General features: G+C 41.9%; 1 protein-coding gene across 1 annotated transcript in view; it reads right to left on the bottom strand.

Annotated features, from left to right (window-relative positions):
* Positions 1-17,718, bottom strand: part of LOC135500810 (rap guanine nucleotide exchange factor 4-like) — a 142,105-nt gene that overhangs the window by 5,160 nt on the left and 119,227 nt on the right. The window contains exons 9-23 of the mRNA XM_064792462.1: positions 14,546-14,729; positions 11,296-11,441; positions 10,581-10,804; positions 10,023-10,135; positions 9,479-9,643; positions 8,519-8,675; positions 7,692-7,786; positions 7,180-7,304; positions 6,508-6,657; positions 5,985-6,082; positions 5,191-5,316; positions 3,872-4,050; positions 3,204-3,294; positions 2,757-2,895; positions 1,838-1,957 (exon numbers count right to left, since the gene is read on the bottom strand). Coding sequence (XP_064648532.1) covers positions 1,838-1,957; positions 2,757-2,895; positions 3,204-3,294; positions 3,872-4,050; positions 5,191-5,316; positions 5,985-6,082; positions 6,508-6,657; positions 7,180-7,304; positions 7,692-7,786; positions 8,519-8,675; positions 9,479-9,643; positions 10,023-10,135; positions 10,581-10,804; positions 11,296-11,441; positions 14,546-14,729 — 2,112 coding nt within the window. The remainder of the gene's footprint in view (positions 1-1,837; positions 1,958-2,756; positions 2,896-3,203; positions 3,295-3,871; positions 4,051-5,190; positions 5,317-5,984; positions 6,083-6,507; positions 6,658-7,179; positions 7,305-7,691; positions 7,787-8,518; positions 8,676-9,478; positions 9,644-10,022; positions 10,136-10,580; positions 10,805-11,295; positions 11,442-14,545; positions 14,730-17,718) is intronic.

Here is a 17,718-nt window from a genome sequence, read left to right as displayed (position 1 = left end):
GCTAGCAGGTTGGAAAAGAGGTTTGTGTCTTATCAGTGGCGTAGAGCGGCAAGGGCCCGGTTGTTAGAAAGCAAAGCTTCTAACAGTCATCATGTTGACATGTTGTTTCATGTACATCAATGCACATGTAACAACATGATAGCTTATAACAGTCATCATGTTGATATGTTGTTTCATGTACATCAATGCACATGTAACAACATGATAGCTTATAACAGTCATCATGTTGACATGTTGTTTCATGTACATCAATGCACATGTAACAACATGATAGCTTCTAACAGTCCTCATGTTGACATGTTGTTTCATGTACATCAATGCACATGTAACAACATGGCAGCATAATGTTATGAGCTAACATGCTTTCTAACAACCGCACCCTGTGTGTCACGATGTCTCAACTTGCCAAAACACTTTATAATGTAGGCTATCTGATCAATTGAATGTGAACAGGGTGCATTTACTGCCGAAGTGTCCCACAAATTTGTCACGGGTTCCACAGCCTCCGATTCACAGAATCCACATTCAGGAACGGGAAAACCTGCCCTAAAACTGATGACGCCTTACACACAAGTTTGTTTATTCTCTGTGAATTTGTTCTCAAAACGGCATTATAGCGATACCTCACTATTGGTTCAGTGATTCTGGCTTGACTTTAGTTAGAATATATTTCAGGAAGTAGAAGGTGCATTTCACCCTTTACTCTTTAAAGGGACAACTTGTGCATGAGATATGTTGGTTTTTCAAACAACAATCGCTTCCAGCAGGACTGCAACTTCTCCAAAAACTGTTACAGGGACATCTTGTGCATGAGATATGTTGGTTTTTCAAACAACAATCGCTTCCAGCAGGACTGCAACTTCTCCAAAAACTGTTACAGGGACAACTTGTGCATGAGATATGTTGGTTTTTCAAACAACAATGACTTCCAGCAGGACAGTAACTTCTCCAAAAACTGTTAAAGGGACAACTTGAGCATGAGATATGTTGGTTTTTCAAACAACAATGACTTCCAGCAGGACAGTATCTTCTCCAAAAACTGTTTCAGGGACAACTTGGGCATGAGATATGTTGGTTTTTCAAACAACAATGACTTCCAGCAGGACAGTAACTTCTCCAAAAACTGTTAAAGGGACAACTTGAGCATGAGATATGTTGGTTTTTCAAACAACAATCGCTTCCAGCAGGACTGTAACTTCTCCAAAAACTGTTAAAGGGACCACTTGTGCATGAGATATGTTGGTTTTTCAAACAACAATCGCTTCCAACAGGACAGTAACTTCTCCAAAAACTGTTAAAGGGACAACTTGAGCATGAGATATGTTGGTTTTTCAAACAACAATCGCTTCCAGTAGGACCGTGACTTCTCCAAACAGAATAATGGAAAAGTTATTGAACGGCAATAAACAATGCTCTACGGGGTGTGTTCATGGGCCTGCTTGAAATTCACAAGCCACGTCCAAAGCTGCTTCGCAACACTGGTGAAAATCATTATTAGTGGCGGTGCATGGTGGCAAGCTGAGGCATTATTTTCCTGGCCACATAAATCTCACACCAAGTTGTCCCTTTAAACCTAGCATACGTTGAACTACCAATTTATAGTAACTAGCAGGTAACTCTGTGCAGTGGGCAGGTGTGCTGTGGGCAAGTGTGCTGTGGGCAGGTGTACAGTGGGCAGGTGTGCTGTGGGCAGGTGTGCTGTAGGCAGGTGTGCTGTGGGCAGGTGTGCTGTGGGCAGGTGTACAGTGGGCAGGTGTGCTGTGGGCAAGTGTGCTGTGGGCAGGTGTTCAGTGGGCAGGTGTGCTGTGGGCTTCAATGGGCACTGCAGATAACTTACGAAGGGGGGTGCTTCGGCAGTAGCGAATGGTTCTCAGGGTTTGAGCAATCATGTGCATCTTTTCAAAGTTGATGAGACCATCGAAGTATGACTTGTTGCCTTCGTGGGTGAAGGTCATATCTGCAAGGAGAGGTCATGACGAGGCTAGTAAAGGGCTTACTCAAGATCAACAATAGGAATATTTTGTGGTGATTTCAATTTCTGATGTTTTGTCAGCCATTACTTGAAACATCATTTAAGCAATATTCGAAAGATACTTTACAGATTCTTTAATACAGAAAACTCTATCTGTAAGTGGACAAAACAGGTTTTGTTGTGAAGCAAGGGACCCACGACTGTTTTGGCTGTAGAACTTGAACTCCTAAAGCAATTAAAACTCATTCTAAATGAAGTGAATGCTAATTTCAAGTGTGGGAGGCTGTTCTCTGTAAATCAAGGAACTGACTACCTCGAAATTGGCATTCACTTCGTTCGGAAAGAGTTCTAATCACTTCAGGATTTTAAGTTCTAGTCAAAATGGTCGTATTTATGGTCAACCCTTATATCAAACCTGTTTGATAGGCCTACTTGTAGTACGGCGCAGCAACAAGCCTGCTTCAAGTTCATCTGGCAATCCAAGGAGTGAGTGTGGAGAAAACGTTCTAGTCAAAATGGTCGTACTTATGGTCGGCCCTTAAATCAAACCTGTTTTATAGGCCTACTTGTCATACAGCGCAGCAACAAGTCTGCTTCAAGTTCATCTGGCAATCCAAGGAGTGAGTGTGGAGAAAACGTTCTGGTCAAAATGGTCGTACTTATGGTCGGCCCTTAAATCAAACCTGTTGGATAGGCCTACTTGTTGTACAGCGCAGCAACAAGCCTGCTTCAAGTTCATCTGGCAATCCAAGGAGTGAGTGCAGAGACAACATCATAAACTCACCCTTCATGAGTAGTGGCATAAAGGGAATGATCGATGGCTCCATTTTAGCCACCATCAGACGATAAGCCCGGTGATTCCTGGACGGATCCATCATAGTTTCAAAATCGCTAAAAAGTTTCTTGAATTTGCCCGGGAGTCGCTAGAGTAATTGGGAGAGAAAACATGATGGTTATTTCAAGCTTTGTTTGTGGCTGGGAAAGGCCATAACATTTTTATTTGACACCTGAGCTCGCACCTTTGATGGTTTAAACCGTCATAATGCCATTAAGTATAAGTAAGTCATCGCCGCTACAAGAGTGAAGTTATAGTTTAGCCAGGTCGAACACAGAGGAAGAAGGAGATGGTTTAAACCATCATAATGCCGTAAGTAAGTAAGTAGTTTGCCAAAGGGCTGACTCAACTTTTCTGACAAAAGAGACAAATTTTACATCATGACTTTGACCTCACCTCCCAAGTTTGCGAGAGTCGACTGACAGCAGTATTGCTAAGTCCCATCACTATTGCATAAAACGAGTTCAAGTTCTGATATTCCTTGCAACTGAAATAAAAAAGATGAAAAGATACAAAACTGTCCACCAGTTCAACGTTAACTATGTAAATACAAATTTTTTCATAATGTATCATGAGCTAGTACCTTGTACTAGTAGCTTACATTTTGAGTTCTATATTCCTGGCCGAATTTATCTGTCAAGCGTCATTCCATACACTTTTGTACAGTGAATAACATTTTCAGGCTGACTACCTACTCAAATATCTGTCTCTCCACCCAACAGGGTCCATCAAGCCCAGTTTACATAGAGGTCACATTGTATGAACTACCGGTACATGCAAAGACTGAAAACTCTTGTAAACCTGTCCTTTGGGAATTGACTTCTATGTAAACCCGGTCACAAGGAATTGACTCCTCTGTGAACCCGGCATTGGGGAATTGACTTCTATGTAAACCAAGTCCTGGGAAAATTAATTCTGTGTAAAGTCGGCCTCAGGGAATCGACTCAAACTTTCAAAGTCATAAGTCATTGCAGTGGTATGACAGTAAAAACATTGCAGGTTATTGGTTTTTTTCAACGACATCAAGGGTAAGTTTATTACGGCAATCCGACTTTAGGACTTACTATGCTGCCAATTTGATGAACTTCCTCAGAAGCTGCACGCGCTTTGCGACTGTCGACGTAAGGCACATTTCCGTAACAACCCAATATTGCACTTCATTAAATCGACGAAGGAAGACATCGAGATTTGTGGTGATTTTCTTGAATTTGTGTCGTCCAAACACAAGGTATATCAACTCGTACTGAAAGGAGACAAATGGATCCAAAAAGGTTCGTCACATTGGTGTTTTAGATTGAAAAAAGTTCTTTTATCACAAGCAGAATAGTTACCTTGTAAATATTTCGTCCTTACGCTAAGGACTTCTTCAGTGCACTGACTGAGAGATGTAGCTCTGCTGACATCAGCTGACCTCTAGTGTTCTCGGATTTGGAGACAAATGGTTTTGGAAAAAAATACCAGCAAATCATCAAGAATTCACAAAGACGGTTTGACTGCCCAATATTTTCTAACTACTAAAGTTGATAAGTCTTTTTGACAGTGTTGTGATAAACATGCTTGGATAAATGCAAAAGTCCCTCTCTGTGTATCTAGCAGCCCGCAAATGAGCCATTTCAATTACTGCAACCTGAAACCATCATCGCATGCAATAAAAATCGCTTGCAGCGGTCATTGCAGAGGAATCAGTGATGAATCTGGTTCAAGTTTATATGGTTCTCCTTCTGTATAGTGTCTCTTCACAATAATTCGAACAGCAGTGTCCCTGTCCATTTTCAAGTACAAAACGTCGTGAAAAGACACTATTCAGAAGGAGAATCATAAGAACTTTAACCAGTTTGTAAAACCCCTCTGGAAATGCCACTCAAGCAACAGTGATGAATCGATGATCGCTCGCACCGATCCGTAACAAACGTAATCCGTAACAAACTAAGCAATGACCCGCAGACACACGATTTTTTGTCACACATTGCAGCAATTATAATCGCAGGTCACAGCAACAAATTTGCTTGTCTGCTACAGACCCGACAAACCTTTGAAGCCGTGAAAGTCTGTCAGGCCGGATTAGGTCGTGGTAACCTGTTGCTATATTGCTTGTAGAGTTCGCCAACCCAGGTAGATTTCACACTTAGATTGTGACTTAAGTTCCAATCAAAGTTGGCCATGATGTTCAATCAAGTTAACTCCAGCCGCAATCGGGGCCCTTTGAAGACAACAAGCCACTTCACAAAGGCATTGTTAAGACGACTTTAGGCTTTTTGACTACCCTGGGAGGCTTACCCTCTTCCATCTCCAACAACCACCCGTGGACAGATGCCCAGTGTGACCATCCATTTTTAAAACGTTCATGGCAATATCATCACTGCATAAATATCATGATACTCACCTCATGTAAGCACCTAAATAGTTCCCAGTCATAGAGAAGCAGATGATACGCCACCTCCTTTGTGCTCATCTCCTCCACAGAGGGACCCATCACCGCGGCGGGGCCATCCTGTTCTGGCAGTGGCGTCTGAAACAAATAAAGAATATATTCTTATCCTGCAGAAGTAGAGGCAAAGCTAACAATACTTCAGATCTCATTTATCTTATTGATCAGCTGACTAGCATAACTATGTTACCACAGGTTCGAACCCAGGCCAAGGTAAGACTTGACAGAGTTTCGGCAGAACCTCTTATCATGATGTCAGGGCCTTTATCTCCGACATTTGCCAACTTATGAAATTAACTCCCCCAAAACAAGTTCAGCAGAAAACTGCCGATCAGGTTACACACTGTAGTCACTCATTTCAGCCATCTGACAAACGTCTATATGGTAAAGAGCCGCTGGCTTAAACAAATGCTAAAAGTATCTTTGTCAGATAAACATTGACTCAACTTTAAAGGAAGTCGGATAAACACTGACTCAACTTTAAAGGAAGTCGGATAAACATTGACTCAACTTTAAAGGAAGTCGGATAAACATTGACTCAACTTTAAAGGAAGTCGGATAAACATTGACTCAACTTTAAAGGAAGTCGGATAAACGTTGACTCAACTTTAAAGGAAGTCGGATAAACATTGACTCAACTTTAAAGTCTTCAGTTTGTTGTTCTTTTAAAACATTTTACAGACAACTCATAGCTCGATGACATGTATTTGAAAGAAGATAATGAAATCTACAGAATCCTTGATACTTACGAGTGCATCGATATGCTCCCTGGGAGAAATGAACAACTGACCATTAAGGCTTAAACCAGAGGTCACCGCAAGGTCATTGCCCTTGAACTCAATACGCTCTGGAACAGAAGGCAAAGTTTTATTAGATAATTTTATACCAGAAACCATCCAATTGGTCCACTTCTGATTTCACTACACATAGGCCTACTCTTAATAGAGGTATGGATTGATTTTAGGGCGCCAAAAAGGAAAAGGGTTTAGAGTTACCTTAAATGATGCATCAAAGGCCAAATTCAAAGGGCTTCTACCAGGACTGATGAACCACTCTCTAGTCATTGGCGAAAGACTACACATGTCAAGCATTCTGGCGTTGCAGATATAGAGGTACCTACCACCATTAGACTTGACCTCACAAAGCACCAAATGATCACCTAGGAGACCAATCTGAGATAGACTGGTATTACCTACCACCATTAGACTTGACCTCGCATAGCACAAAATTATCATCTGGGTGACCAATCTGAGATAGACTGGTATTACCTACCACCATTAGACTTGACCTCACATAGCACCAAATTATCATCTGGGAGACCAATCTTTTCAGCAGCCTGCTGGATGATCTGCTCCACACTCGCATCCATCCGTAGCTTGAGTGTTGTGTACGTGTGATTCGCACAGAACACTTTGAAGATATCTGAAAGTCAGACCAATGGTGATGTGAATTTCAATTTTGTGCAATGAAATCAATCTGACTCAAAGAGAGATGCCAGTACTCTTAAAGTAACAGCAAAAGATTAGTGGGGCCACCTATAAATAGATTCTTCCCACCAGGATCATCGCTTGGATATCTCGCGCAAGGAGATGCACAGTAGCTCAATACGCTGGGTAGAATCGATGCTAACTCTTCCACCCAATAAACTGCATGTGCTAGTCCCAAACAACGGACCGAAATGAGGCTGGCTTTCTACAGGCCAAAGTTCCCCTCATAGAATCACTGGTGGACCGATGGTAGAATCTTCGATGATTATCCCAAACCACGTTTTACATCAGTTCTCCAATCGTAAGATTACATTTACCCAATATCAATGGATGGTTTCAACTTTACTGTCCATTTACAAGCACTTTACTGATACAACTCACAGCTCATTCAATGAAATCATGAGAATCCACTATACTTATAGATCCATATGTCAATGACCTTGACCTTTAGGCTTACCTTCATCAGATAGCTTGACCGACTGACGGAAATTTAACCGCTCTTCCTCTGACACGTTATCCTTCGAGCCGCGCAGACGCAGGGAGCCTTTTGTGACGACTTTCTTCGGACTACAGGAAGGATCGCTGCAATCAAAAGAGAACAGTCAACTAAAGTGTTTCAAACACTTGTTTTTTTACCAGGCTTTCATTTCATAGTGAATGGCATGAGGGGATCAGTGGCATCGAATTAGAGCACCGAGATTGACTGTAGGCCTAAATGACTGATCAGAAGGTTGTATACTTGACTTTCGTTTTGCGGTATGACCATTTATTAATCTATGGGTCCTTAAGTAAGATACATAACTTGACTTGGTCCACACTCTACCCATGATCTTAAAATGGGTACCACCCTGCCAAAGATAGACAGACTTTGTGAAAGCTAAGCTTCAGCCATGCAAAACTGACACCCAGACGACAGGAGCAAGTATATCAAAGTCTGAGAAATTGTTTGTAGACGTCACGAAGACATACCGTGTTTTCTGTTGCATAATTCGAACAAGGTTTGACGCCTCTTCAGAGAATGGTGGATGAAGTTTCATATCATCCAACACAGCACTGTGCAGCTCCTGCAAATAATAGCGGAATAAAATGTTAGCATCGCGAGATTACGATATCCACAGTTCCGGGCTTCCGTCTAAAGTCTGAGGTAAGTGTAGTAGCAAAACTCTTTAAAGTCACGAATTTCAGATCTTTAAAGGGACAACTAGAGATATGTTGGTTTTTCGTACAATAATGGCTTCCAGGATGACTGTTACTTCTCCAAACAGGATAACTAAAAATACTTGACCTGCAATGAACAATGTACTAGAAAGGGGTGTGACAATTGGCCTGCCTGAAATTCAAATGCCATGCCCAAAACTGCCTCGCAACATGACGAAAATCATTATCATAGATAAGCTTAGTGTGGAACTACCAGTGGCTGTGCATGGCGGCAAGCAGGGTCATCATCTTCCTGTCCATGCAGGTAAACCCCACGCCCCACGCCCATTTCTCTAAACGGAGGTAAAAATGCGAGTGGTGGCCACTTTCTTGACGTTTTTACCGAAATCGGCTCTTTCCCAGCCCCAGGCACCCTGCCGGGCAGCCCTATGAAAAGATTGTCTGCTTGACTGGCGTCAGCAACATGCTGAGCGATAGGAGAGACATCCTGTGGTAGGTGGCTGAACTAATACTCGTACGCTAGCTGATAGCAATGGGCCTAACCATTTGGTACCAAAACCGGCCGCTCGGGTATATGTGCCTCTTGTCAGCGGCACAGAAACCGGCCGCTCGGGTTCTAGGCCTTGAAAGCCACGTACCTCTAGAAATGCTTGGATGGTCCTCTCGCTCATGAAGGCTGCCTCTCCGATGACACGGTACCACTCCTTCACGAACTGGATGATGCGACGTTTATTGGCAAGTGAAAAGTCAGCAGAATCAGACGTAGGTCCCTGAGCTGTTGCTTCTGCATGATAGGTGGTGCACATTAAGGAAAACTAGCAAGAAAACGAGCAGGAGGTGCGTTAACAGAAAATACTATCTTATTCCGGCATTCTGGTTGTGACTTCATCGTTGCAAGGGCAAATTGCCTCCTTCCAGATGAGCGCCTTGCAGTGAAGTCTCTGGCCAACACCAAGCTTTAGAGTCAGCCTTATAGTAGAAGTGGTTGTAAGGCATGAAGATGACATAGCATCCAACACCAAGCTTTAGAGTCAGCCTTATAGTAGAAGTGGTTGTAAGGCATGAAGATGACATAGCATTTAGGAAGTCCACATCTAGGCCTACTTTACCCTAACCTAACCCATAATTGGGCTGTTACTCGATGAATTTATTTCCAAAAAGGATATTGTGACATAAGTGCGGGGCAGAGGTGGTTGTTAGGCATGACGAGATGACATGAACATTTAGGAAGTCCACATCTAGGCCTACTTTACCCTAACCTAACCCATAGTTGGGCTGTTACTCGATGAATTTATTTCCAAAAAGGATATTGTGACATAAGTGCGGGGCAGAGGTGGTTGTTAGGCATGAAGAGATGACATGAACATTTAGGAAGTCCACATCTAGGCCTACTTTACCCTAACCTAACCCATAGTTGGGCTGTTACTCGATGAATTTATTTCCAAAAAGGATATTGTGACATAAGTGCGGGGCAGAGGTGGTTGTTAGGCATGACGAGATGACATGAACATTTAGGAAGTCCACATCTAGGCCTACTTTACCCTAACCAAACCCATAGTTGGGCTGTTACTCGATGAATTTACTTCCAAAAAGGATATTGTGACATAAGTGCGGGGCAGAGGTGGTTGTAAGGCATGAAGATGACGTGAGTCAGTAGGAAGTCCTCAAGGAAGTTGTCCGATGTCTCCTCACTCTTATTCTCTATCCTCGTCTCCAAGAGGTACTCCAGCATCTTGTCGGGTGTACCCGCCATCACTGAATATCTGCAATGAAAAATAAATAAGTCGTGATTTCTACTTCTTCTTTATCCCACCCTTGTTAGCGTCTACTGCATGCCACTACGGTTGTGCCCTAGTTAGGGATGTGAATGTAACTTGTAATGAATTATTGATGATTTGCCCTTGGATGGGGTATCATAAGGCAGAGTCACTTCTTAATTGGTTTTTTATGCATCGAATGATTCAGTTCCATATCATCCTGAAGATGGCGATTGTATTGTTTAACTTTGAAGCCTTTAGAGAACTAACAAGCGGCTGGGGGTGTGTGTATTTTTCTTCTGATTTCTGCTAAGGGGTTAAAGTAGGTGTGGTGAAGGTGAAGGTGATGATGGTCGCGGGGGAGGGGGGATAAGGGGCTACTCACTTATAATGAGACTGTATAGAACCATCGGATATTTTCTTATTCATCGGAATTTTCTCCAGCACCAAAACATCTTGTCCGTGTTCCTTCAAACGCACCGTGTTTGCTTCGACATCCTAGAAAGAAATCGACAGAATTAGGTCCCTTTCCTTAAGGAGCTGAGCAAAAACTTAGCTCAACTGTATTATGACCCTTTCGTTAGGAGCAGAGCAAAAACTTAGTTCAACTGTATTAGGACCCTTTCCGTTAGGAGCAGAGCAACAACTTAGCTCAACTGCAAGGTCCCTTTCCGTTAGGAGCAGATCCAATGCACTACTTTCGCACTTTAAATTGGAAATTCACCAAAGGAACTCAAACCCCCAGTTTCAAGGTCAGGAGTCCTACATGCTAAAGCTTATTCTGTTCGGCTTTCACAGGCGTTGGATTAATTTTGTTGTAAGTTATTGGCTTGGCAACTGCAACTGACCAAGAAGCCTGTGATCGTGACAAAACCACAACGGGAAAGGCACGTAGTGGAATCGGACATTTTAAACTGCCACACTCAACACATTTTTTACCCACCCTAAGAATCCTATTGAAGTCATCTTTGTCGACGCGCAGGAAGTGGCAGTTGTCCTCCCTCAGTACGATGGTGGCCGCCCGGGGCGCGTCGTTCACGAGAGCCAGCTTCCCAAAGTCGTCACCTTCGTGTAGCGTGCAGACAACACCCCGGCCGTAGATGACGACGTTGACGGAGCCCTTGAGGATGATGTACCATGACTTGCCCTCGTCGCCTTGGTTGAATACTGAAAGAAAACAAAGAAAGTCATGACCAGGGATCCGAGAGTCCCAGAGCAAAAAACTGAAAAAAGTTTTTATGAAAAAACGGTGGAACTTGGAACTGCCCCGACTTGCAAATGTGCCTCTAAAATGAGTTGTTTTGTTTGATTTCGAAAATTGAAAATTCTACACAGACCTGAGCCATAGCTCTTATTATTTCTGCTGTTTAGGCCCTTTTTAGGAGGGGAAAAACGAAAATCCTTCAAAAATTGGAGGCACCACCATTTTGGCAAGACCGACAAGTCCACAAGCAATTAGTACTCTTTCAAAACGAAGTGTGTGTCAATTTCAAGAGTGGGAGTCATTTCTCTGTTTTCAAGAGAACAGACTGCTACCCGCAAAATTGGCATTCACTTTATCTTGTTCGAATTGCTTTAGGATTGCAATTTCTAGACGAAATGGTTGAGGCCTATTAGGTCAACCCTTGACTTCTAAAAAGTCGAAAAAGTGTACTTACACACAGTGTCAGCTTTTGCGTGCGATTCAAACATAATGACGTTGGCAAGTTCGCGTTTGACCATCGTAGAGAGATGCGACAAAGCCTTGATGTGCAGCAGCTCATCGTAGATCAATTCTAAATCTTCTAACGTGCGATCGTTTGGACTGAAACAGAGACAAGATACTTAGAATATCCCCGAACAATATAACACCAGACAGTTTAGAAAATGTTGTAGTTCTTGCTTGTTTATACATTGATTAAAGAGAAACTTTAAAGGCCTTTGAAGAACTTTAAAGAAATTTTCAAACTCAAGAACAAATTTCAACTTTTTTAACTAACGGCATAGTTAGTTAAAAATGTGAAATTTGTAATAATAGGGAGTTTCCGCATCGCTTACAATTACGATTACGATTACGAGTAATCATAATACTCTCAAAACCGGCATGAACCAGAAATTTTGTTTCCGCATTCACACCAACGACTTGGTGTACTGTAGTATAGGCCCTATACTCTGCTCTCGTGCTCTGGGTGCACTTTTCTCGGCGCTAAAACATGATCAAAATCGCAGTTGATCACATTAAATGCAGTTCCAATGTTTGACAGATATGTTCTAAAGTATTCTTCAATGAATATTTCACCTTGAATTTGATATGTAGCGTGGAAAATAGGCTTTTCGCTAATCCATGTAATCGTTTTCCGAATACGAAGATCAGCCGGAATCCTCGTAAGAACGAGACGAAAGTACCATCGACGATTTCGCCGGGGATGACGCAGCACCAAAAATCGATGGCATCAAACACAAATCGTAATCGTAATCGTAATAGTAAGCGATGCGGAAACTTGCTAATAACTGCACTATGGCATTGTGTGTATCGTTAACTGCATTTCTAATTCCCTGGTACCACCACTACACGAACAGTCACCCCCTTAACAAACAACAAGATTACGTTTGAAGGCAAATTTCAATCTGCCTGACTGTAGCTGAGCTGAGCTGAGCGGTTAGTCCTATTTCTAGTCCCAACAATAACGTGATGATTTGAAGAACAATAACAGATTTAAATGACGTGTTGCAAACTTGTGATAGAAAGCTTTCAAGAAAAATTCCAAAATTTCACTTTTGTGATTTGGAGTTCCACTTTAAAACATTGCCACAGATGACCGGAGTTAACTGTGCCATTTACATGCAAACATGCACAGTATAACATTCCTTTTGGTTGACTTGACCAGATCCACTGATTGCGGTCAACCTGACAGGTCAAGTCAATAGCCAGAAACAACAGACACGAAACCTTGGCCATTAATGGGCTGAAAACTTTACGAGTGGTTGAACTACAAAAACAAGAACTACAAATATTGTAAGGGGTCTTCTATGCTCCAAAACAGATCATTCTACTGGGTGACCCAAAAACATTCATTCATTTATATTCTCTTCATGATTGGCCTAATATTTAGTTTGAAACTTGCACTTTGGGGAATATCATTCTGAGCATGGCATCTGGGCAAATCTGACCCAACATGGACAGCGTATAGTGTAGCTTATATGGGTATATGTAACTTACGCTTTGCGGAGTATCATTCTGAGCATGGCATCCGGGCCGATTTGACCCAACATGGACAGCGTATAGTGTAGCTTATATGGGTATATGTAACTTACGCTTTGCGGAGTATCATTCTGAGCATGGCATCCGGGCAAATCTGACCCAACATGGACAGCCTATGGTGTAGCTTATATGGGTATAAGTAACTTACACTTTGCGGAGTATCATTCTGAGCATGGCATCCGGGCCGATTTGACCCAACATGGAGAGCGTATAGTGTAGCTTATATGGGTATATGTAACTTACGCTTTGCGGAGTATCATTCTGAGCATGGCATCCGGGCCGATTTGACCCAACATGAACAGTGTATAGTGTAGCTTATATGGGTGTATGTAACTTACGCTTTGCGGAGTATCATTCTGAGCATGGCATCCGGGCCGATTTGACCCAACATGAACAGTGTATAGTGTAGCTTATATGGGTATATGTAACTTACGCTTTGCGGAGTATCATTCTGAGCATGGCATCTGGGCAAATCTGACCCAACATGGATAGCCTATGGCGTAGCTTATATGGGTATAAGTAACTTACGCTTTGCGGAGTATCATTCTGAGCATGGCATCCGGGCCGATTTGACCCAACATGGACAGCCTATGGCGCAGCTTATATAGGTGTATGTGACTTACACTTTGCGGAGAATAATTCTGAGCATGGCATCCGGGCCGATTTGACCCAACATGGACAGCCTATGGTGTAGCTTATATGGGTATATATAACTTACGCTTTGCGGAGTATCATTCTGAGCATGGCATCCGGGCCGATTTGACCCAACATAGACAGCGTATAGTGTAGCTTATATGGGTATATGTAACTTACGCTTTGCGGAGTATCATTCTGAGCATGGCATCCGGGCCGATTTGACCCAACATAGACAGCGTATAGTGTAGCTTATATGGTATATGTAACTTACGCTTTGCGGAGTATCATTCTGAGCATGGCATCCGGGCCGATTTGACCCAACATGGACAGCGTATAGTGTAGCTTATATGGGTATATGTAACTTACGCTTTGCGGAGTATCATTCTGAGCATGGCATCTGGGCAAATCTGACCCAACATGGATAGCCTATGGCGTAGCTTATATGGGTATAAGTAACTTACGCTTTGCGGAGTATCATTCTGAGCATGGCATCCGGGCCGATTTGACCCAACATGGACAGCCTATGGCGCAGCTTATATAGGTGTATGTGACTTACACTTTGCGGAGAATAATTCTGAGCATGGCATCCGGGCCGATTTGACCCAACATGGACAGCGTATAGTGTAGCTTATATGGGTATATGTAACTTACGCTTTGCGGAGTATCATTCTGAGCATGGCATCTGGGGAAATCTGACCCAACATGGATAGCCTATGGCGTAGCTTATATGGGTATAAGTAACTTACGCTTTGCGGAGTATCATTCTGAGCATGGCATCCGGGCCGATTTGACCCAACATGGACAGCCTATGGCGCAGCTTATATAGGTGTATGTGACTTACACTTTGCGGAGAATAATTCTGAGCATGGCATCCGGGCCGATTTGACCCAACATGGACAGCCTATGGTGTAGCTTATATGGGTATATGTAACTTACGCTTTGCGGAGTATCATTCTGAGCATGGCATCCGGGCAAATTTGACCCAACATGGAGAACCTATGGTGTAGCTTATATGGGTATATGTAACTTACGCTTTGCGGAGTATCATTCTAAGCATGGCATCCGGGCCGATTTGACCCAACATGGACAGCGTATACTGCAGCTCGTCATCACATTCTTTCTTATCTGCATTCGTCGGTAACGTGCCGATGCCTTCATCATCGTCATGGAAACGATAGAAGAGGTATTTATCCATGAATTGATGCTCATGACAAACTGAAAGATACAAGGAATGGGAAAAATTAATTGAGATATGGTGTAGTGTCCCTTTAACAACATTCTAGACCTATTAAACATTATAGTCAGGACAATGGCCCCATTTTCATCACTCCCGACCTCTAAAATATCTCCTGAAGTCAGGATCACTTCACATTACTGATTCTTACGCATTGAAGGTGTCAATTCCTTCATTACCCTGAAGATGGTGTTTTCACGTTGAAGCCTTTAGTGAACTAATAAGTGGCTGGAGGGGCAAAAAACTGCTAACCATTGGTGGGACCTTTAACACAGCTTGCGTTAGCATGTGCATCATAAGGTCAACACTTCTCAATAGCTTCAGCAGTTTTTTTTTGGGGGGGGGGGAATTGATAACATCATGGCCTCTAGTATTTACTCACAATGCTAACACTAGCTAACGACTGTTAGGTGTAGATGTGTGGCACCTTGTGATAATGAAGTTAGCAGGTCAGCCAGGTAAACATACCAAATCATATTGGCTATTAGCAGCTATCTGTCATCTCAGGTGATAAACGGAAGACAAGTGGGTATTCATTCCTCAGTTAGCAAGTCAAGGCCACGAGATAGGCCTATTAAAGGGACATTGCTACCATCAATGCACCTAAGCAGAAAATTCAATTTATTCTTCTTCAGGCTTGCTGAGCAAGAAATTCAATTTTTTGGTTGAGAACATTCTGAACCACCCCGGGTATTTACTACGCAGTGAACTTAATTGTAATTGCGGGCAAAATTGGTGTCATGATTGTTCGAAATAAATTTTGCAAAGGCAGACGTTTTAAAATTTTAAAATAAGGTTTGACCACAGGCCCACCATTTTGGCTAAAACTTGAAATCCTTGAGTAATTAGAACTCTTTTAAAATGAAGTACATGCCAATTTCAAGGTTGGGAGTCTGTTCTTTGTTTTCCAGAGAACAGCCTCCCGTGTTTTAAATGGGCATTCACTTCATTTTGAAGTTTGAGCTCTAATTGCTTTAGGGTTTCAAGTTCTAGCCAAAATTGGGTGGCCTATGGTCAAACCCTTTAAAAATTACTACATTTGTAACCTAAAAGAAAGAGTACAGCACTGAAATATGCATGAAATAGGTGCTAGCACTGGTGTAAACAAATGAAAATTCCATTTCAAACATGTCAAAGATATTCAATATTTCAATACATGCTGAATTCTGAAGAAATCAAGGTTGCTGGTATTAATTTTTCGGAGTTTCAACTGAATTCGAAAAGGACACGCAAACGTAATATCGAATGTAAGCACAGCAACTGAAAACGTCACACTTATACCTACTTAATTCTTTCATTTCTATGAGCAGATGGAAATGTCAATATGATAATATGTTATGCAGAAGATAGATATCTGATTTTTTTCGCCTTGCATTATAGGCCACTTTGATAGCCAACGAATGACAGAACAAATACCCAATATCACGGATGAGTCAGTGCTCAGAAAAAAAGAACTGAAACAAATTTCATGTGAATAATACTGCCCTAGTGCCATGGTTACACTGGCATTTGAATACAAATTGAATGCACTTTAAAAGTTCAATACGTATTGAGGTGCCACACTCAATTCGTTCATACCGTTTTCAATCCGCTTTAACCAACACGGTTCTTAAACCGAATTGAATGCGAATCAGTTAAGCCGCATCAACGAAACCGTATTGATATTTCAATATATCCACGTATCCCATGTGATATCAAAACAAATTTCAAATCCAGTCAAAAAGTAATGTTCCTCTTATTGTGCGAGTTGGCTGAATGGGGGAAAATGCTAATCCTTCTTGTGAAATATCAAAAACAAATTCTGAATCCAGTCAAAAAGGAATGCTCCTCTCACTCTGTGAGTTGGCTGAAGAGAGGAAAATGCTAATCCTTTTTGCGAGATATAAAAAACAAATTTCGAATCCAGTCAAAAAGGAATGCTCCTCTTACTCTGTGAGTTGGCTTGAGCAAGAAAAATGCTAATCCTTACACTAGGTCAGTAAGGGGAATCAGGAAAGCACTTGCAAACAACAGGTAGGCTACTTCTCCTCTCTGGCGGACTTCAACCAAGTGATATCTGGTTTGTTTATTTGATAGTTTTGACAGTAATCAAGGCCGTATTACTTCGAGGTATGATGAGTGTTAGAGTAGAGGAAACATGCAAAGATTGGCAAGGAGGGTTACGCTAAGCACGCTGCTTGAAGAATGCTGTCTGCCAGTGTTATTACTCACAAGTCTCCAAACAAACTTGTACCAATCTCAAAACATGTGAATAAGGTTACATCTGGCTTAGCATCAAATCATGAGCTATTTGCCTGAGTCAGTGTCTCATGAATTTGTATTCGAAAACATGAAACTTTGCCAGGGAAGATTACAGGAAGTATGTTATTCACCAGTGTCATATTCTCATCAACATGTGAGCTATCTTTTTTCCAAATCTAACCTGCACAGATTGCCAAGGGAGAAGTTTACAGTAAACATGTTTGCTTATAAAGACTGTACTGGCGTGAATTCAGCAATTTGTAATCAATCTTTGGTGAGCTAGTCTGAAATATGCAAATTTTGTTGGCTCAAAAAAAGCATTTCACAGTGTCATTTCCCTTTTAGCTAGTCTGAAATATGCAAATTTTGTTGGCTCAAAAAATCATTTCACAGTGTCAATTCCCTTTTAATCTGTAAACAATCTTTCCTGAATGAATCTCAGATCCACGTAAGGTAGACTACAGGGGTGCGTGTTGTCTGGTCCAGATATAAATATCATGAACTGGGAAATTTTCACCTACTTTTTTGTTTTGCGTTTTTTTGTAACGAGCAAAATCCGCCAAAAAAAACGCTGCATAAAACAAAATCTTATTGAAATTACTCTTACAGTGTTCTATAACAAGAGGCCCAAGGGCCTGGCGCTCAGCTGAAATATATGAACATGGAAAGCACCCGATAGATCTCTTTCAACCTCAGTTTTGTCAATATATCAGGCAAACATACCAAAGT

The sequence above is a fragment of the Lineus longissimus genome, chromosome 16 (assembly GCF_910592395.1).
Source record: "Lineus longissimus chromosome 16, tnLinLong1.2, whole genome shotgun sequence".
Classification (NCBI taxonomy): domain Eukaryota; kingdom Metazoa; phylum Nemertea; class Pilidiophora; order Heteronemertea; family Lineidae; genus Lineus; species Lineus longissimus.
The sequence above is the reverse complement of the archived record's forward strand: the minus strand, read 5'-3'. Positions and strand labels throughout refer to the sequence as shown.